This window comes from Vidua chalybeata, chromosome 3 (assembly GCF_026979565.1).
Source record: "Vidua chalybeata isolate OUT-0048 chromosome 3, bVidCha1 merged haplotype, whole genome shotgun sequence".
NCBI lineage: Eukaryota > Metazoa > Chordata > Aves > Passeriformes > Viduidae > Vidua > Vidua chalybeata.
Window position 1 is genome coordinate 62,452,963 of NC_071532.1, and position 19,867 is coordinate 62,472,829.

The following is a 19,867-nucleotide window of genomic DNA, read 5'->3' on the forward strand; positions in this document are numbered from 1 at the left end:
CATAGATCAGAAGTATTTCTGACTTAAAATATAAGCCTTTAACTTTCACTTTTAGCTATGATCCTTTCAGTAAATGTTCCCAATGGCTGTGCTTGTTCTCCTGACCTGTTTTCCAAGAAGCCGAGCCAATTTTGTGGTTTGCTATATGTAACTCTGAGAGACTAAGTCAGATAAAGTGTTATTGAATGATTAGGAAAATAGAATAGGAAAATGTTCTTTAACAGAAGAGCCATACATAACTGTGGTTAGAAAAGCATTGATTTTTAGCTTGATTGCAGTATGTTCTGCATGAAGTTGCTTTCTCATAGATTCTGCCTCACTTACTAGAGTGTAATTAGAGTATTGTGTCACCTATAAAGATGAATGGATGGAGATTTCTTTATTTAAGATTTCCCTTCTCAAAGAGTGAGAATGTTGACAGCATCTGTGTTCAGAGATAAGAAAATATCTTCTTCTTAGTGATAATGCCTATAGATGCCATCTGTACATCTATCTATCCAACAGACAGAAAGAAATGGAAATGTGTTGAGTACAGAAAGAGATATCACAAGGATGCATAGCATACATGCACTTAACAAAGCCCATTCTAACACAAAATTCTCTTCTGAATCATTCAAACAGTATTGCTGCTGAGCTTTATTAATAAAAGCTTAGAGTGCATCCTCCAGCTCTTTCAAGGAAAGATAAAAAATGCTCAAGAAAATTCTCATCTCTGATAATATATACACTAATTCAAATGACAGGTTATTCTAGGGAAATATCTGATTCCTAAGTTTTTAGGAAGTAATGTTATTACTCACATTTGCTACATAAAAAAACACTACATTTTCTCAAAAGTGCTGCAGTTTCTGTAATTAGCTGTACTTACAGCTTCCTGTGTGTGGATGACTGCAATCTCATATCATGCTCCTGAGTTTTCCTTTTTTAAACCATGCCTGATGAACACCTTTTAGGCTGTAAAAGACCTTTAAGCTTAATGAGTCCAACCTTAAACCCATCACTGCGAAATCCACCACTAAACCATGTCTCCAAGTGAACACACATACACTTTAAATATCCCCAGGAATGATGACTCAACCATTTCCCTGGGCAGCCTCTTCAAATGCTTGAGCATTCTTTTTTGCAAAGGAATTTTCCCTAATATCCAATCTAAACATCCTCTGGTACAATGTGAAGCCATTTCCTCTTGTCCTACTGCTAATTACTTGGGAGAAAAAGCCAATCCCCATCTTGCTACAACCTTCTTTAATGTAATTGTAGAGAGAGTGACAAGGTCCCCCCAGAGCCTCCTTTTCTCAAGGTTAAACAACCCCTACTCCTTCAGCTGGTCCTCACAGGGCTTGTGGTTGAGACCCTTCACCAGCTTCATTGCCCTTCTTTGGACTCATCCCAGTCCCTCAGTGATTTTTAAGAAGTGAAGGGCCCAAAATTGAAGAGAGGATTCGAGGTGCAGCCTCACCTGTATCAAGTAGAGGGAGATGATCCGTGCCCTAGTCTGTCTGGCCACAGGATTTCTGGTACAAACCAGGATACCGTTCATGTGTGAGTATGTATTTAACATGGACAAGTTTCTACCTGCTCTACAGTACAAGAGACTGAATTAATTCCAGGAATTACAAAGTAGAAAGGAGAAATCACCAATTAGTGCAACCATGAACCACTGTTATACTTGAAATTGGCCATTCCCAAAGTGCAGGTTTTTTCTTACTGTAACTGAATCACTTGTCTGCTCACATCCCTCCTCTACTTGCTTTATTTTTTGCTCTATTGAGCAAACCTTTTTAATGATCTTGGGAAATCTGTTTGAGATAACATTTAGTATTTCATTTATGTGCATTGCCAAAGCACTTTCTGAAAAGCTCTGGGGCTTTAGGCTACTATTTGCTTCTGATGCTCTGGTGCCCAGGGCTTGCAGGCACTTATTGGCTGCACAGAGTATAGAGCTGCCTTGCAAATGGTGGTGTGAGGAGACACTGCAGAGGAAATAACACCTCCAAGGGCTGGTGATCAGAAGGGACTTGGAGACATCAAAGAAATTTAGAAACTATCAAAAAGCCTGTTACTCCGAGTGGAGAGGAAATACAGACAATGCTGAGGTGAAAAGATACCCTTCTCAGAGAATGAATGGAAAGTTTTGCATGTTTTTTCCTGCTTCAGTGAAAATGGTCTGTCTACATTTATGAGTACTATCACCAATTTTCCATTGTAATCAACAACAAACAGAGGAATTTTATTTTTCTAAAATTTCCTTTTTCTACATTATTCAATCATCTTTACATACTGCATAGGTTATCAGTTCATTTTTAAATTTCTGTCTTATAGTTGAGCCTCATGTTGCTTGAGGAAATTTGATTTTAACACCGAGAAGCTTTGCATCTGCCTATTTGCCCAGTTATAATAGCATTATCTGGAGTTTCCCTTTTTTTTTTTGCATGTGGAAATCTCTGCAGGCAAAAGATAGAAATGCAAAACCTGTAGTCTGGGATTCAAGGCTTACTGTTCTCTGACAGTGAATTTTCCTGTCATTTCCATTATTCTCAAAGCAAGATAGCTAAACTCTGGTCAGAGAGTTTATTGTTGTTGTGTAATGGGTCAGGAACAGCTCTGAAGCAGTAGTGGCACTGTACCTTGCTTTCCCTTGTGCACAACTTCAGCCTCATTGGCGAAATGAGATGTCTTTCTCATGCCCACCAAGAAATGTAATTTTGGAAAGGCAAGAGTTTTTGCCAGAAGTTGTCACAGAGCATATGGCAATATCATGCTCAGTGATTAAGACAGGGAACAAAATCAAGGTCCAAACACAGAACTTTTCATGTGGGAGAAATGCTGATATTTCTAAATAGCTCTTTTATGTTGTCAAATTTTAGGGGTTCGGTCATATTAAAAATGTAATCCTAGATTAGCATAAGCAGTTTTGATAGAGTCTTCATAGATTTTAAGTCTACTAAGAAGAAGAATTCTTAAAAATTTTTAAACTCCTTATCGTAAAATGGAGACATTACACCAGAAAGATGTAATTACTTTGATATAACACCCCTATATGTGGGCATCTGCTGTTTCAGAAGTGACTGAAATCAAAATTTAAAAATACTCTGAAAAGCTTTTAGATGTGGCAAGGTAAAAATTACTTCAGTAATGCCATGTAATTAGTGAAAAATTAAACTACCAAAAATAATATAAATTAAAAAGCATCTTAGTAAGAAATTCTTAAAGGCATTTCAGGAATGAACACTTCTCAGAATTGTTAGAATATTAATTGAAATCAATACTATATTGTGGAAATAGTTTTACGAACTCCAAGTAAATGAAAAAAAAAGTTAAACCACAATATATTTGAATAGAAAGTTTGACAATTCTTGTTTAATTACTATATACTCAACAGCAGTTCATTTTGAAAAATGCTCAGCTATCTGGGGTGTGTTCCTCTTTTACCACTGTAAATCACATTAGCTACAAATTGTGCCACTTAATAAATTGTTTCTAAATTCTGGTACATCTGCTAGATTGGGAGCAGACAGTAGTGAGACTGGTCTCTAGGCGACTTTAATTATGTTTTCCATTCACATGATGGAAGTTCGCAGCCATCAGATGCCACCTGCTATCATTTTTATTTCCAGTCATGTGAACCCTTGCTCAGGGCACCAAAGGGAACCTTAGCTGTCATACTTCTAAGATGCAATGTCATGAAAACTCTGCTGTTGCATTGTACTTGCAAAGCCAGAACCAAGCTCCCAAAGCATGCACTCAATTGACTTTGCTTTGTTTGGTAATAACAGCCAGGAGTTTTTGGTTTTATTTCTGAAAAACCAACACAGTTTTGACTTCAAAGCACTGGAAAATATTATTTTTATATTCAACACAATTCCTTCTGATTCCTGAAGTTCCTGTTCATTTTTCTGCCATCTTCTCTTTTTATTCTCTTACTTTTAATCACGAGATGAATTGAATACCAATGAGAAAAGATTTGTGTGAATCTCATTAGGAACATTCTGCTTGGAGAACTATGGTCATGTTGTGTGAGGAATTTTCATCACACAACCTTGTGGAGCCTTCCCGTTCTGAGGAGCCTGTAATCTGATTTTAAGACTCCTCCCATGGGACACCTGATAAAACCCACAGCCCTGGGTCTGCCTCTCTCTCTGCTCTCTCTGCCTCTCGGCTCTAGGTCCTTTGGGCTTTGCTCGGGCTCCTGAGACTCTGTCCCTCTGCTCCCCCCGGCATAGGATGGGGCATGGGGGGAATAAAGAAGAAGAATAATCAAGAATACACTTGTCCCTGGATCACACTCGTCACTGTAGCTACATGCTGCTACACCACCTATTTTCTGTGGGTATGTGTAGACTATTAGCCAGTCAGTGCAATTTGATTAAGTACATTCTAGCATGTGATCATCACATACAAAGTTGAACGTGTTAGCTGAGGTTTTGGGTGAGAATTCCTTCTTCAGTAACTGCTTAACATTTTAATTTTTTCTTTAGTTTTTGATTCAGTGAATCATATCTTCCAGAGGCATCTGGTAATCCTCCAGGGTCTTGGTGCTTAGTCCAGACCAACAGCAGAAGAATCTATTGGGTTTCAGCATGTTTGATTGGGATATTAGCTACCATTCAACTTGGACACTGTGGTTGCCCACTGATGTTGAAATTAGTTTCTGTTTGCAAATTTGATATTACCGACATGTTCTTTTGTAAGCTTCCAAATAGAAAGGTTGTGTTAGATACAATATATACAAGAATTTTTCTAATTAGAAGGGTTTTAGCTGCTATTTTAACATGGTGCATCATTATCCGAGTTATCAATATACTGTCTCTGAAATACTCATTTATCTGAATAATACTTTAAGGTCTTTTTAATACCCCTAGGTATGTTTAAATGAGAGATTTCTAGTAAAAAAGACACAGAGAAGCCTTTCAAGAGAGTACAATTTGAGATCCATTTATTTCCCAGAACTTCCTTTTAGTTATCAAAATTATAGGTTGCATGGAGCAGATCTCCTGTTCTGAAATGTACAATGTACACTGTATTATAAATCCATTGTTAAAAAGGTGTAAAAGTTTTGTGAAGCTGAGATCTGGAATTCACTTCATAGCAGTGTTTGAAATATTCCATTTTGGAAGTTTGTTTAAACTCAAACAACCAAACTGTACCAGTGCACTGGGGCATCCTTGTCTAATAGTTTATTACCAACCTCTTAGGGACTCACTGCCATGAAAGGCACTATATAGGCTTAGAGGGATTTTTTTTCTTGCCCCATGTGTAGTTTAGATGTCATTTGTAGTTACTGTGTACTGGTAGTTTACTTCAAACGAATGCTGATCGAGTCCAGAGGAAAAGATCGAACTACGTGCTAAAAAGAGGCAAAAAAATAAAATACAGCTTTGCTGTTCTACTGAGATACATCTGTGCCCGCTGCCAAATGCTAGTTCCTAGTTTGAATTCAAAATTGATCGTTTTAGCCTGTAGAGATAAGAACAAAGATCATATTTTTTAAATATTTGGTGGTTTTTAATAAAATAATTTTTTAAGTATTACCATACTTTAATCTTTCACTAAAGACTAAGAGTCAATAAAAGAAAAACCTGTTCATTCACCTGAGGAGAGCTTGTACAAGCATGCTTACTTTTTGAGAATATAGACCAGAATACAATTGTCTTCAAATACCTCTGGAGAATAACTGTAAAAAGAAAAGGGTGTTTTACAGTGTTCCACCGATGATGAATTATTTTATCAGCTTAGCCTTTTAAAGTTCGTTGCAGTTTTTTTCAAGGAAAGGAAATGGATAGAGTTGTCAGAGGTACCCAAATATTTGAGTTGCAAAGTATTTGGGTGGTTTACAGGAGCCCTTTAGGAAAACCTAAATATCAAATGTGTCTTCAGAATTTTCTGAAGAAATTGTTTTTTTTTGGAAATTCTTCTTCTTAACTAACATGAAAAAAATACCCACCAAGAAGCAAGAGAACATATTGCTGTTGTTTTTAAGAAAAATACATAATGAATATTAAAACCTGATTGTATATAAGCCACGTGCGCAGCCACACTCTCATAGCTTAAAAGTTAAACCCTCGACCTGTGCAAAGGAAAAATGAATGAGACAAATTTCTCACTGTCTCAAATTGCACCAGTATAACTCATTGGCCAAGTCATTTTTGGTGTTTTCCATTGAGTTGATAAGCTATGTGTTAATTGTGCCTTACGGCAGGTAACCATATTTAGGGGCTTCAGAAGTCCTGATCAGCTTTCCTTCCTTCTGTAAGATCTACCAGTTGTTAATTTCTTTGCAACTAGGTGTTTTATTTCATTGAACTGTGTAGATGTAAATGCTATATACCTTCAAAGGTATTTCCATGGTTCAAGGTCCTACAAAACCTGCTCTGGACAATTTTCTGTAAATCACTCCAGCCTAGCTGGATAAATATGGCTTAAGAAATCAAATGTGAGACCTTGGCTTGAAAAGAATATCCTAACACTATTTACACTTTCATATTAATATGTGCTGTTGGAATCAAGTATTGGTAATTTTTCTGCACTTTAAAAACAAACAAAAAAAATACACAAACCCCCCAAATTATAAGATTTTCTTACTGGAAAAATTGTCCAGCTATTTACTATATTTACTATATGTTATATATTTCAGACGATGGGAAAACACATTGATTCATTCAAAATAAATTATGGGTTTAAAATATATGAAAGTATATTGCCCTAATAAATGGCAACTTATATGAAAAAAGGAAATAAAGAACTTGAAGGCTTTATTTAGATCCAGTCTGTTATTGTAAATGATGGTGTCAATTTATTTATTTTTTTATAACCTCCAGCAATGGAAGATTATTGTGATAAATGATTCATATCACTGCAATATATACCTTTCAAAATTTCCATATCTGGCAACTAATAGGCACTTCTTGAAGGCTTCAATAGGCTCTTTAGCCAGATAACATGACTGGAAGCTGCTTCATGATTAATTTCATCTAAATGTGGTAATTATCATACTTTGAAGTAATGCCTGCAGAACATGCTTTCACAGAGAGTTAGTGGAAGCAGAGGATTAACCCAGAAATATTTCAGTTCAGAGCAACATATTACCCAAGCAGAAATATATTTTCTTCCAAATTTTTCAAGATTATTAGACTACTTGGCAGTCATTTGCATTACCTTATCTCATATCAACTTCTTCACAGCAATTTAGAAAGCAACAGAAAAAGAAGCATATTTGTATTATTAGCAGTAATGGGATAGTCTTGGATGTGCAAGGAATTTAATTTGACAGTTTCTGCCCTGAAGTATTTCTTATATAAGTGTTTAAGAGCACAATTCATTTATCATTCATATATGTTGTGGACATAACAATTATCCTGCCTACATTCCAGAAACACTATAGTTAATTAGAGAGGATGTTAATTTCCACGTAACCATCCAGGGGAGTACCTTCTACCGCTGTTCTATGCATGCTTTTGTTCCTGTCTTACAAGATCCCCATGAGTAATTTCTTGGTTGTGCAGGTGAGACTAGTGAAAAAGGTATGTGAAGCACCAAGAATGTTTCTAAAAATGGGTGATTTTTTACCCAGCTAAAAGCCCTGAGGTAGAATAGCACCAAAAATTATAACAGAGAGAGAAGCTATCTCTACGTATTTCTGCACACTTATATCACCTCAGTAAAAATTCCAAATCTCTCAGCCATCAGAAAAAAAAAAGTCCTGCAAAAAGGTTGCCCAAAATTCCAACCTTAAGTGAGACTGAACAGCCTAGTTAAAGTCTTTCTGGTAGATTGCTTGGCCATGCTGCATATTGATTCAGCTAAGTAATTTCAATTTTATTCAAGTCAACCAGGGATGAATTTTGCCTGCTTTTCCATGGACCATATGTAGGGCTGAGTCCCTCTAAGTTCAATAGAAGTTAAGTGGAAAATCATCTAAAGTAGGTCTCAGTTGTGTGATTGTCCACAACTGCAGGAAGAGAGTGCCTTTCCTCACGAGCACATCCTCCCTTGTGTTTCTGCAGCCTGACCACATGCACATGGTGAGCAGCCATAGCTCAGCTGCTGCATGTAAGCCATGGTAACTCAGCCACGCACAGATGAACCCCACAGATTACCGTGCCAAAATTGAACAAGAGTGTTCAGGGTCACACAGGCTTTCCCATATTTACACTTGGGGTACAATTAGTGCCACTGTACCATGGAACAAACAGAAGTGGAATGAATCACTGTATCATTCCAATGCACTTTATAGCAAATAAGCTGTTTCACCTCTAAAGCACACACTACAGTTTTCTGTCCACCTTTATCCTTACTATGTTTTTATGCATATGTGTTTGGTTTTTTTTTCTCTTACAGATAAAAAAGAAGCTGCTGTGTCCAAAGAACTCAAAAGTAAGAAACTACTATCTCTTTTATATGACATGCAGTTTCAAAAGTTCATTTCAGTAATCCAAAAAGAATAGTTATTAAGTTATTGAAAATACAAAGAAGAAAGTAGCTACACCATTTATAATTGAAAAATGATATGTTTAGATTTCAGCTGCCTCCTACTTTCTTAATCCATTCTTATCCTAATTCTAACTGCACACTCCTCTTTGTGACTGACAGTTTTGCCTTCCCCTCTTTCCTACCACTGTCTTCAAAAACAAAGGTTTCATAGGGGAGGAAATGTCAAATTGAGGTCTCAGCTGAATGTGATCTCAGTGGCAGCAATTTTCATAAATTGGCTGAGAAGGCTCAGAGTTGAACATGCTGAGGAACACCAAATTTATCTTCACAAATGCAAAACAAGGGCCCCACCTGTCTAGGTAGCTCTGGTTCCAACAGAGAAACTTCTGTGGCTGAAGAGAGATGGGAATTGTGCTCCTCTGAAAAAATAGCTAAAAAATGCTCTGAAAGCTTGGTATCATTTAAAAGAGAAGAGCTACATCTTCCTTTTCTGCAAATTTGCAATCAATGCCTCAACACAGTAAGGACAGTAAGACAGTATCTTTGGTAAGACTTCATCTGCTCATCATTCTGTTCTGATAGTACAGTATATAAGAAAAATTAGGAAAAATATGGGGCTTCAAAATCTGATTCAAATTCACAATTAACGAGTGCACTGACTCTCATTTCCCTGTGTGACCTATAGCAGAACAGTCTCCTGCCATCCTCAGTTTTGCAGCCATTTATTAAGAGATTCCTTTTGGCAATGAAAAAAAAAATTATACTTTGGGTTCTTATGCAAATTTTGCAGAAATATCTAACAAAACATTTCATAGACTTACTCTACAAGTAATGTCCTGTTAGTAAAATAAGAACCTGTTTTCAAGCAGGTCTTAAAGGACCTATTAATTTGCACACATAATTCCTCAGAGCAGCCTTCGAGTGCCTAAATGGAAGCTACAGGAGAGCTGGAGAGGGACTTCTCACAAGGGTGTGCAATGACAGGACAAGACCTAATGGCTTTAAACTGAGAGTAGATTTAGATTGGATATTAGGAAGAAATTCTTCACTGTGACGATGGTGACGTGCTGGAACAGGTTACACAGAGAACTGTGCATGTTCCCTCCATGGAAGTGTTCAAGACCAGGCTGGATGGAGCTTTAAGCAACCTGATCTCATGGAAGGTGTCCCTGCCTGGCAGGGGGTTTGGAACGAGATAATCTTTAAGTTCCCTTCCAACCCAAACCATTCTGTGATTCCTTTAGTGGGAGAATTCCACAGCAGCTGTCATAGCAAAACTTCCCATCTCCATCACAAGAGAGAAATTTGCAGATCGGAATTTGCAGCTGAAAGTAATTGATGTAAAGATGCAGAATCACTAGCACTTAAATAATTTGTGAATAGCAAACTGGAAATGGTATGCTTGCAAAGGCAGTTTAATCTTTGGGCACTTTTGTTTCAATGCTATTAAAAAGTTATATAAAAATTATATAAATTACAGAAATTTTTAGTCAAACATATCCTTAATTTTATTTTTTTCAAAATTAAATATTTAAAATCAAAATCAAAATCTTTGTATAACACAAAGAAACCTTAGCTTGTTTTCACAGATGTTATGAAAAAAACTTTTAAAAATTCAATGTCAAGCATACTCTAGCTGAGAGCTCAGAAGGGGATAAATGAAAGAGTCCTGCTATTTCATGTTAGGTCCATTTGACACTTGTAGAACATGTGTGTTGGATCTCTTCTGCAAAAACAGGCACTCAGAAAAGGGATACTAAGTAAATTCTTCTTCAAGGTCTCCTACAAATTTGCCTGAAGGAGGGGTGAGCACCCCAGATAATTACAATGCTGTGATAATAACTAAGTTAGGATATAATTATCAGCTGCAGGCTTTTAAATGGATGGAAATAATGCAATCCACATTGCACATGTAAACTATATTTTGTTTTCATTCCGTTTCACAAGACAATCTGATGCATCTTTTATGAACTTCTCAAAAGACTGGAGGGGAAGGACTCAAAATTACATTCCTGATTTAGCCATGTTCTTTTTCATTATAATAATACAGTGACAGATGTGCAGGATTAACTAACATTTTTTGGCATTCTGTAATTCAGCTTGTGATTAAAATGATTAGTTATTTCCTCTCAAGATATGAAAACGTGAATTTTAATTTAAAGAACCTTCTAGTTGATACAAAAAAATATTTTATGACCATTGGTGCAGTTTTGTTAAACTATTGTGGTTTAAGTACAGGTTGTTTTGGTAGTTCCTGAGGATAAAAGTAATTACTAAATAGTAATAATCAGTGAATAAATCTAGTAGGTTACTTAGGTTCTTCTACATGGGGCTAAGATTCCTCAAATCCACATGGGGATGCACACACCGTTAGTCATTAGGCCCTTCATTCTGCAAGGACATGCTCTACAAACAAAGACAGGATAATGCAAATGCTTCTTGAAAAGACCAAAAACAGTTAAATGGCTGGAGAAGGCTTGTTTCTCTGCTAAGAGAATACAGCAATTGCTCTTTCAATTGCAGTATCAAAAATGAAGTCGTTCTCCTAATGCTCCTCCATTCTTCAGGATGGAGGGAGATTCCTGGTATAGCCAATTCAATGGATGTACTTTACAGAAGCAGACCAATTTCACCTCTTCTAACCAGGGCCAGTTTCAGATTAGGGGAAAGGATGACACTGTGAATAGCTGTGGGATCCCCTGAGGTAACACTACTGAATTCACAAGAGTGAATCCTCAACAGCTGCCAGAGGCTGGTCCAGGACCTTCTGCTCTCCTAGCTGCAAGATCAGATGCAGAGGCTCCCAGCACACAGCTGCTGCCTGAGGGGCAAGGCCATGCTGAAACCCCTACATGCCTTCTTTCCTCTGCTTTGCCAATAGATATTGAACAAGTGAGCAGAAAAAGCTGAAAGAGGGGATTCAATGCCTAACAACCAGAGCTTACTAGCCCTTCAGCTGGTAATTCTGTTGCTGCCTTTGAATTTATTGAAGACAACTCAGCCCTTCTCCCTTTAGGTAATCTCTTTGTTTAACTCTTCAGTTAAAAAAAATTGTTACAGTCTTCCTCACTGGAAGCCTTTCCTCAGATTTCTGTAGGGTTTTAAAATATAATGCTTTGTAATAAATGGTTTCTTTTTTTTTTTTTTTACTTTTTTTAAGAGCCAGCAAAAGCTCCTGCAGCCAACCCAGCCATCAAAAAGGCAGCAGCACCAGGTAAGGAAAAAAAAAATTGCATGCAGTGTATTTCTTGTACTCTTGAGCCAGTTTATTACATCATAGCACCATCTGCTGGATTGCACATGAGCCAGTGGTTTTTGTTAGCTGTCAGGGTGATTTTTGGTCTGTTTTGCTCTAAATCATTGTGATAATTCGTATGTGAAATATTTGCTAAGAAAAAAGTATTTACCACTGATTTCTAACATTATGTTTGCTTCTTGTCGTCCCGTGGCAGCTATGAGATATTGAGCCATTCTGCAGGGCTTGAGATAAAAAAAAAAATAATCTGAATGTAAAGTCTGATTTTAAAAGCAATATTTACAGAAACTAGTTTCCATGTGAAGCTGTATTTGAGTCCTTTGAGAAGGGGATCTGGTATTTCAACATGCTGATGTCATAGTAGGTTGTCAAAATTGAGCTCTTGGATAATCATAAATATGCACTGAAAAGACAAGCAAACTTTTTTTAAACAAATAATGGCATAAATTCCTATCTGAAGTTAGATGGGATTGTAAAAATCTAATAATTTTTATTTATTTATGATCTCATCTGCTTCATAGCCATCTTCAAAAATGCTACATCTCATATCTGCTTAATTAAAGAAAACCCAATATAATGAATAACAACCTGAATAGTCATTATATTTGTAGTTTGACTACATTTTATATTAACTATCAAAAAAACCCTCAGGAATTCCAATATGAAAATGTGGAGAGTATAAAACCATAATATTATTCTAGTCTAAAGCAGGATAGCTGGTGCTGCACCAGACTGTGCCATTGAGCTGTGCCTGGTGCTGGCATCCCAGCAGTGGCCAGCCCACACTACCTCTGCTGCTTCTTGCCTCCAGCTGATTCCCCCGAATGGATCTAAGATAGCTTTTCTTTTTTTTTTCCTTTAAGATTGTTTTCTGGCTATCTTTCTCTAATTCAGGCTGTTTCAGTAGTCTATTTCAGAGCTCTCCTCCACTGAAAAAGTGAAAAAGGAAGTAATAACTTTCATCAGTAGGGGTGAGTGGGAATTGGTGAAGGATCAGTGCAAGCCAGGAACACCTGCAGTTGTCTCTACCACAGAAGGACTCACAGCCTGGAATCACAGAGGATGTGGGCTATTGCAGCACAAATTGTGTGGCTGTCACTGTGTGACACTGGCCTGGGAAAGCACCATTTCCCCACCAGTGCTCCCCATCCCTACCTGCTGTGTTTGTTTGACACCACGTTCATCTCTGCTAACACAACAGGGGGAGCAGTGTAAACCACCCCATTGCCATGGCTTACAGCTGAAAGCTGTGCTAGGAATGTGTGTGTGGCAGGGTGTTCAGCCTGTCAATGAGTCTGGCTCCACAAACATTTACATTCATGTCACTGATAATTTCTTAAAGCAGCTTTGATGCCAGAGTGTGTTGTATAGCTAGACCCTTAGAAGTCTCAACAGTACTCTGTAGAAATTATGTTAGAACCATATGCTTATAATTAATTCATTCCACCTGCTTGCATCCAATATTTGTGTTCATGTTTGAAAAATATTCGAATGAGTCTGCTTGTTGGCAAGAATGGTGATGACAGTAATCTGCTTAAGAAAAAGAAAGGAGGAAAACTGGCATGGCTTCTTATGAAAAAATAAAACAAGTTTGTCTGTTCTGACACATTTCTAAATATCTAGTTTGCCTTAAAAATTGTAAAGAGCAGTAGGTTCTGAGTTCTACATTTTAGTTTCCCCTCCAGTTCACTGAAAATTAATTTACCACCAGAATAACTCACCATAGCAAAATATTAAATATGCTTGTTTGGCAACATCATAAGTAGACTGCTGCCTATTAGCACAGTAAATTAAATACATTATCCAATTTCATATTTCATTTTCTTACACACTTCTTATTACATCACAACCTGTACCCAAGAATGCCTAAAGCTCAAGGTTTACTCCTCTTAACAGATTGAACAGACTGAGAGCACAGCTGGTCATCTCACAGTGTATCTACACCACATATGTTCCTGATCTTAATGTCACTGGTTGAGAAATCCCTGCCTAATTCAACACACTATTTTAATCTCCCTACATGTATACAGAGAAAGCAAAGAAAGTGAATATGGAGTTTGGAAGCCTATAAAAACTTCTGGATCTGCAAGCTGACAGTTGCTCTAGGAAACCAGTCTCAATAAATTTCCATCACTTAATTTTGAAAGTGGCTATTTTCAAACATTACCGGATTTCTCTATTTGGAAAAAATCATCTCGCTGTCATCGAAAACTGGGCTTGAGATCCCAGTATCTGGCTGTAAAGCAGAACAGTTTAGTAGATATATGCAAGTGATGCTGTTCTAAGGGGAGAAATCAGAGTTGAAGATGTTTTGTTACACGTCTTCCTCAGTAACTCTGTTTTATGTTGTTCCCATTTTAAATCTTGCAGGCATTCCCTCTTTTTTTTTTTTTTCGGCACAGTGCATTGTCTGCCCAGCTGTGCCAGCAGAACAAGTCTGAGAGTGACCTACCTTTACAAAATATCAGTCTGTCCTTTTACCCTGAGGAGCGGCACAGTTTTCTTCCACAGGATTTCCTCAGGCACCCCTTGTGCTGGGCCCAGCAGACTCTCTCTGAAGAGTTTCTCAGAGCCAGGGGTGTAGGTGGTGAGTAGATGCCTCACCCTGACATCTTTTGTCAGGAGAGGGCGCTAGGAGGGAAATCTGCCTCTTATTGCCATCCCTCTGGACCCTCACACCTCAATCCTTCTCATGCCCTGTAGCTGTAGCTAATTCTGCTGGATGAATGTTCCAGCTGCCGGTGGGGCAGAGCCATCACACCTCGGTTTAGTGAGTTTGCTGGGTCTGTTTTGTCACTGTGGGAAAAGCTAATGCATGGAGGTGCAGGACAGGGACTCAATGAAACCATGCAGAGAGCATTTCCAGCTAAATTAGCCAGAGGCTGACTGTATTCCCCTGCAGGCAGTGAGGAGCCTCAGTGCCACTGGTTTGTGGCACTCCTGTAGCTAGGGAGAGGGATGGGAACAGCTCATCTCTGAGTCCCTCTCAGGAGATGGCCTCCTTTCATAGGCAAGACTCCTGCACCTTCTCTAAGCACCAGTGACAGTGCTTTCCCCTGATAATTTGCCTGATTTGAAAACCAGTTCTTACTCTTTTCAACACTGCAAAAATTAAATCCTAATTGCTGCTTAGAATTTCCCTGGACTGGTCTTGAAATTTTTAATTAATTTTACAGTATGTTTAACAGATTTTGTACCGTCAGTTAACTGCCTAATTACTGGGTTTTAATGCCTAATTTTTCTCATCTTCCTCTCCACACACGTGCAAAAAAAAAAAAATCTTTTTCATCACTTGATTTGAGTTCATAACAGAAACTACTTTTAAGCACAATTTCCTCCTTGAAAATCAATAAAATTTAGTCTGGATCCAGAAAGAATAAAGTAAAATATGACAGACAATAGCTAATTTTAAGTGCTCAGGTGTCAGCTGCATCCAATCTCCCAAAGTGACTGCCAGTTGTACCAGAACTACTATTACTTTATTATGCCACCAATCTTTTCACTGTTTGTAAGAAGCAGAAAGAGGACATTTTGTATGAAATTATGTAAGAAATAGGTCCATGGGGTAAGTATCGAATATTGGAAGGCAGGCTATACTGAAAAACTTGGCTAGAGGATGGGTTGTATAGGTTCAGATCACTCTGTCAAAGAAGGAAGCACTACTGGTTTTACTGACAATGGGCACTATTTACTTAGCAGGGAGGTTATTTTAATTCTTGGTTCAAGATAAATGATTGTAACTAAAATGGCAGCAGGAAAGCTATTGCCATGAGGTCTAACCAGTTTTAATCTACATAAAAAGGAAAAAAACCCAGAAGTTTATGGCACAGTAGGTATGTCTGAAATGTAGAAAAAAATTGTCAAGGAGCTGGATTATTGATTATCTTTTAATTATCACCTGTAGGACAAGGTATATAGAAAGCTAAACCCATATTTTACAGAAGATTAATAAAATTCAGCAATTATATTGCATAATTTAGCAACACAGTGGAACAAGCAAACTTATAATGGATTTTTTGTCAGGTTTCTCAGATTCAAGTCTCAAGTCACATGTCAGGGATGTATTTTACTCATAGCCCCACACCCTCTGCATCATCCATCAAACTATGTATTCTCATCTTGTGTAGATATGTGTAGTCAGTCCAAGAGGAGAGACTTTGAAAATCAGGGTCAAGTTTACACCCCCTGTAAGTACTTTTGGAGAAAGGAAAAGGTGCCTGTCTCTTTCTCTCTCTGTAGGGACATTATAAAGTTTTCCATCCTGCATTCTCTTCAGGATCTTATGTCTGAGGGCCTCTGTGTGCCCTGAAATTCCTCTTCATAAGCAGCCATTGCACCTGGTGAAAGCATCTCTGCATGTATTTCTGTCGTACTGATGTTACCAAGAAAATTATTCTGGTAGCTGGAGTAGACAGTTCAATTTTCTGTTTCCTGAAGTTAACCCTCTCAGACTTTTTCAGAACATAAGCACAGCCATTCCTGGTTTATATTCCGGGTTTACAGTCTATCTTTTTGGCGACAAATGTTAGAGGTAACTTACTGAATGCAGAAGGACAAGCTTTGCAGTTTATTTTTGTACAAAATATATCTTCACTCAGATAGCAGGTGTTTATGCAGCACTAAACAAAATAATGAAGCCCTACCTGTATTAATACTGCTGCTCAGGATCTTTGAATTTAGATCCAGGATCATTCTGCAGTCCTTCTGAATCACCAAAGCTTTCTTTTCAGTCCATTTTAGCATAATTCTTCCTCCGTCCCACCTTAGATTTTCGGGAAGTTAAATATCGTGTCTTCTCTGACTTAGTAATTTTCTTTCTGGTTTCAATGGGATGGCTCCAGTCTTGCCTGGTTTTGTACAGTCGATGGAGATTATCTGAGCTCAATCCTCAGCAATATGCCGAAGGAAGGAGAAACTGAGTTTTGGTCCTCAACTGTTTGTCCCAGGGTGCTTCCACTTGGCTTTATTGAAGCCTCAGAGCTGACTCTGCTTGTGGTACGCCAGGAATGCACTGCACCCTCGGCAGCTAAAATCTTGTTGCTGGTGCAGTAGTCCATCACTTAGCCACTTAATATTTGTGGCTATTATATGAATGGAGATGTATTCCACAAATCATTTCAACCCACTGACATTTTCATCTCAGTTGAAATTCGAGAAAATATTACAGAACATGATGTCTTAAATTGTCCACAGGATTATGTAAGCTGAGCCATTATCTGACTCTGAATGGGAAAGGAAAAATGAATTCTTTACTTATGTCACAATAGATGATGCCCTGTAAGGGGAAGAATTTTCTGATGTTAGAAGATTTAACTTTACAACCATGAATTCTTTATACATAGGATTTATTTAAATAGAGCATGAAATAGCTTATTTTACACTAAGCTTTCTAATCTGAAATCCAGTTTTAATTCACCAATTTTTAAAATGTTTTTGAGTAAATGGCCTAAAATCCATGATATTTTTTTCTACTTTTGTTAGGATGTTGAAATTCCGAGTCTCATAGCTTGGCACTATGCATTATTTTGCATTTATACTTTCCTTAGTGTATTCTCTCTTTCAAGATAATATAGAGTTAAAATAATTTCCAGTACTTCCTTTCAGATCACAGTGTGTGTGAAGACACTTGTACTGTAAATGCAGTCTTGTTTCTTTTTTTTTGTCACCAGATATTTGCTATGCATCAAAGTACTTTTGTATTTCTAATACAAAGACAGCACTACTTTAAGAGCAAGGCAGGGGGAGCAAGTAAACTACAATTTTTTTTTATTCATACATGAAAGTAAAAATAATATCAATAAAAGAGTGTCAAATTAAGTGCAATTAAAAAATCAGAGCTAAAAGGATTATATAAGTGTCCACTCTTTACAGAAAAGGCATTTTAAGGTGCTTTGTTCTGAGGCTGGCAAATTTTCATAGCCCTGAATTTGTTTAATTATTTGAGTGTACTTTTGCCTAGAATTGGGCCCAATTTCATTTAACATATCTTTAACTCAATCTTGAGTTCACAGAATCACAGAATTCACAGAATGACTAGGTTGGAAGAGGCCTTCAAGATCATCAACTCCAACCCATCCCCTAATACCTCATCTAGACCATGGCACTGAGTGCCACATCCAATTTTTTTTAAACACATCCAGGGATGGTGACTCCGCCACCTCTCCTGGCAGACCATTCCAGTACTTTATCATCCTTTCCATAAAAACTTTTTACTAATGTCCAACCTATATTTCCCTTGACACAGCTTGTGTCCTCTGGTTCTGTCAGTTGCTGCCTGGAGAAAGACACCAACCCCCACCTGACTACCATCACCCTTCAGGGAGTTGTAGAGAGTGACAAGGTCACCCCTGAGTCTCCTTTTCTCCAGGCTAAACACCCGCAGCTCCCTCAGTTGTTCCTCACAGGGCTTGAGTTCCAAGCCCCTCACCAGCCTCGTTGCCTCCTCTGGACACGCTCAAACATCTCAGCGTCCTTCCCAAACTGAGGGGCCCAGAACTGGGCACAGCACTCAAGGTGTGGCCTCACCAGTGCCAGGTACAGGGGAAGAATGACCTTCCTGCTCCTGCTGGCCACACTATTCCTGATACAGGCCAGGATGCCATTGGTCTCTTGGCCACCAGGGCACACTGCTGGCTCAGGTTCAGCCGGCTGTTGACCAGAACCTCCAGGCCCCTTTCTGCCTGGGCACTGTCCAGCCACATCATCCCCAGCCTATAACACTGCAGGGCGTTATTGTGGCCAAAATGCAGAACTCGGTACTTGGATTTATTGAACTTCATCTTATAGGACTCTGCCCATTCATCCAACTGTTTCAGAACCCTCTGCAGAGCCCTCCTACCTTCCAACAGATCAACACATGCTCCCAGCTTAGTGTCATCTGTAAATTTACTAATGAAAGACTCAATCCCCTCATCCATGTGATCAATAAAAACATTGAACAGAACTGGCCCCAGCACAGACCTCTGAGGGACACTGCTGGTGACTGGCCCCAGCTGGATGCAGCACTGTTCACCACCACTCTCTGGGCCCGGCCATCCAGCCAGTTCCTAACCCAGCAAAGAGTGCTCCTGTCCAAGCCGTGGGCTGCCAGCTTTTCCAGGAGTATGCTGTGCGAGACAGTGTCAAAGGCCTTGTTGAAGTCCAAACAGACAACATCCACAGCCTTTCCTGCCTCCACCAGGTGGGTCACCTAGCCAAGCATTCAAGGGCATGCTTAAGCTTTGTTGAATCCAGACTATCGCATACACTACGGATATAATTATCTTTCCAGGCAATAATGTTCTGGAAGTGGTACCAACTTCATTTTGCGATAATGGAAATAAATGGGCCTCATCCAGTTCATTGTGATCATTATGAAAATGCCACTTGATTTGCAGGGGAGCAGTGGTATGGATTAGACTCTTCTATAACATATATTATCATATTATATCTACAATTTATGATGGACAGTATTGATGCCATTGCTTTCTGCCTGTGAAGAAAAGCCTCAGACCAAAGAGATGGAACTGAACGCAGTTGCATTTCATCCAGGTTTTTCTTTCTTTTTTTTTTTTGCACAAAATTTTTATCAGATATCTCCCAACAAGGTAGCAGATTTCTGAAAAAGATACAAAGAACTGTAAACTGCTTTCCTTTTCTTCATAAAAATCCATCAGGAAGACTTTTGCCCTCCTCAAAAGATGATCATATATAGAGGAGTGAGTATATTTGTGGCATGATTTCACGATGTAAGAGGTGTGTTCTTATTTCTGAAAGAAATGTATTTGTACAGTTCATGATCTTTATAAATCAAAGCATAAAACAGTGGTGAGATTTTCTACAATGAACAAGAAAATACGAATAGCAGTGAAATATAGGAAAACACATACGCCTTGGGAACAGGAGAACAGGAAAAATCTAGTTTGATGCAAGACTTTCTCATGTGGATTATTTCAGGTCTAACTACATGACTGAACATATATTGCAACATTTCCCTTCAGCAGAAGGGACTAAAGGGATCTCGTCTTTATCTAAATGCTTATGTTCACAATATTCTTAATGACAGGATAACTTTACTACTTTTTACCACTTTTACCACAGGAAAGCTTTACCACTCTGTCTCATTTGGTTTTATTTAACCAACATGATATGAAGTTCCAAGAAGTTTTATGTATAGCCTATAAAACCAAGATTACAAAACTA

The 19,867-nt window shown here is 38.2% G+C and overlaps 1 protein-coding gene across 1 annotated transcript in view; it reads left to right on the forward strand.

Annotated features, from left to right (window-relative positions):
* The window catches only part of TRDN (triadin), a 268,183-nt gene that overhangs the window by 169,518 nt on the left and 78,798 nt on the right, over positions 1 to 19,867 (forward strand). The window contains 3 exon segments of the mRNA XM_053937519.1: positions 5,196 to 5,241; positions 8,330 to 8,373; positions 11,591 to 11,644. Of these exon segments, the coding sequence (XP_053793494.1) occupies positions 5,196 to 5,241; positions 8,330 to 8,373; positions 11,591 to 11,644 (144 nt within the window).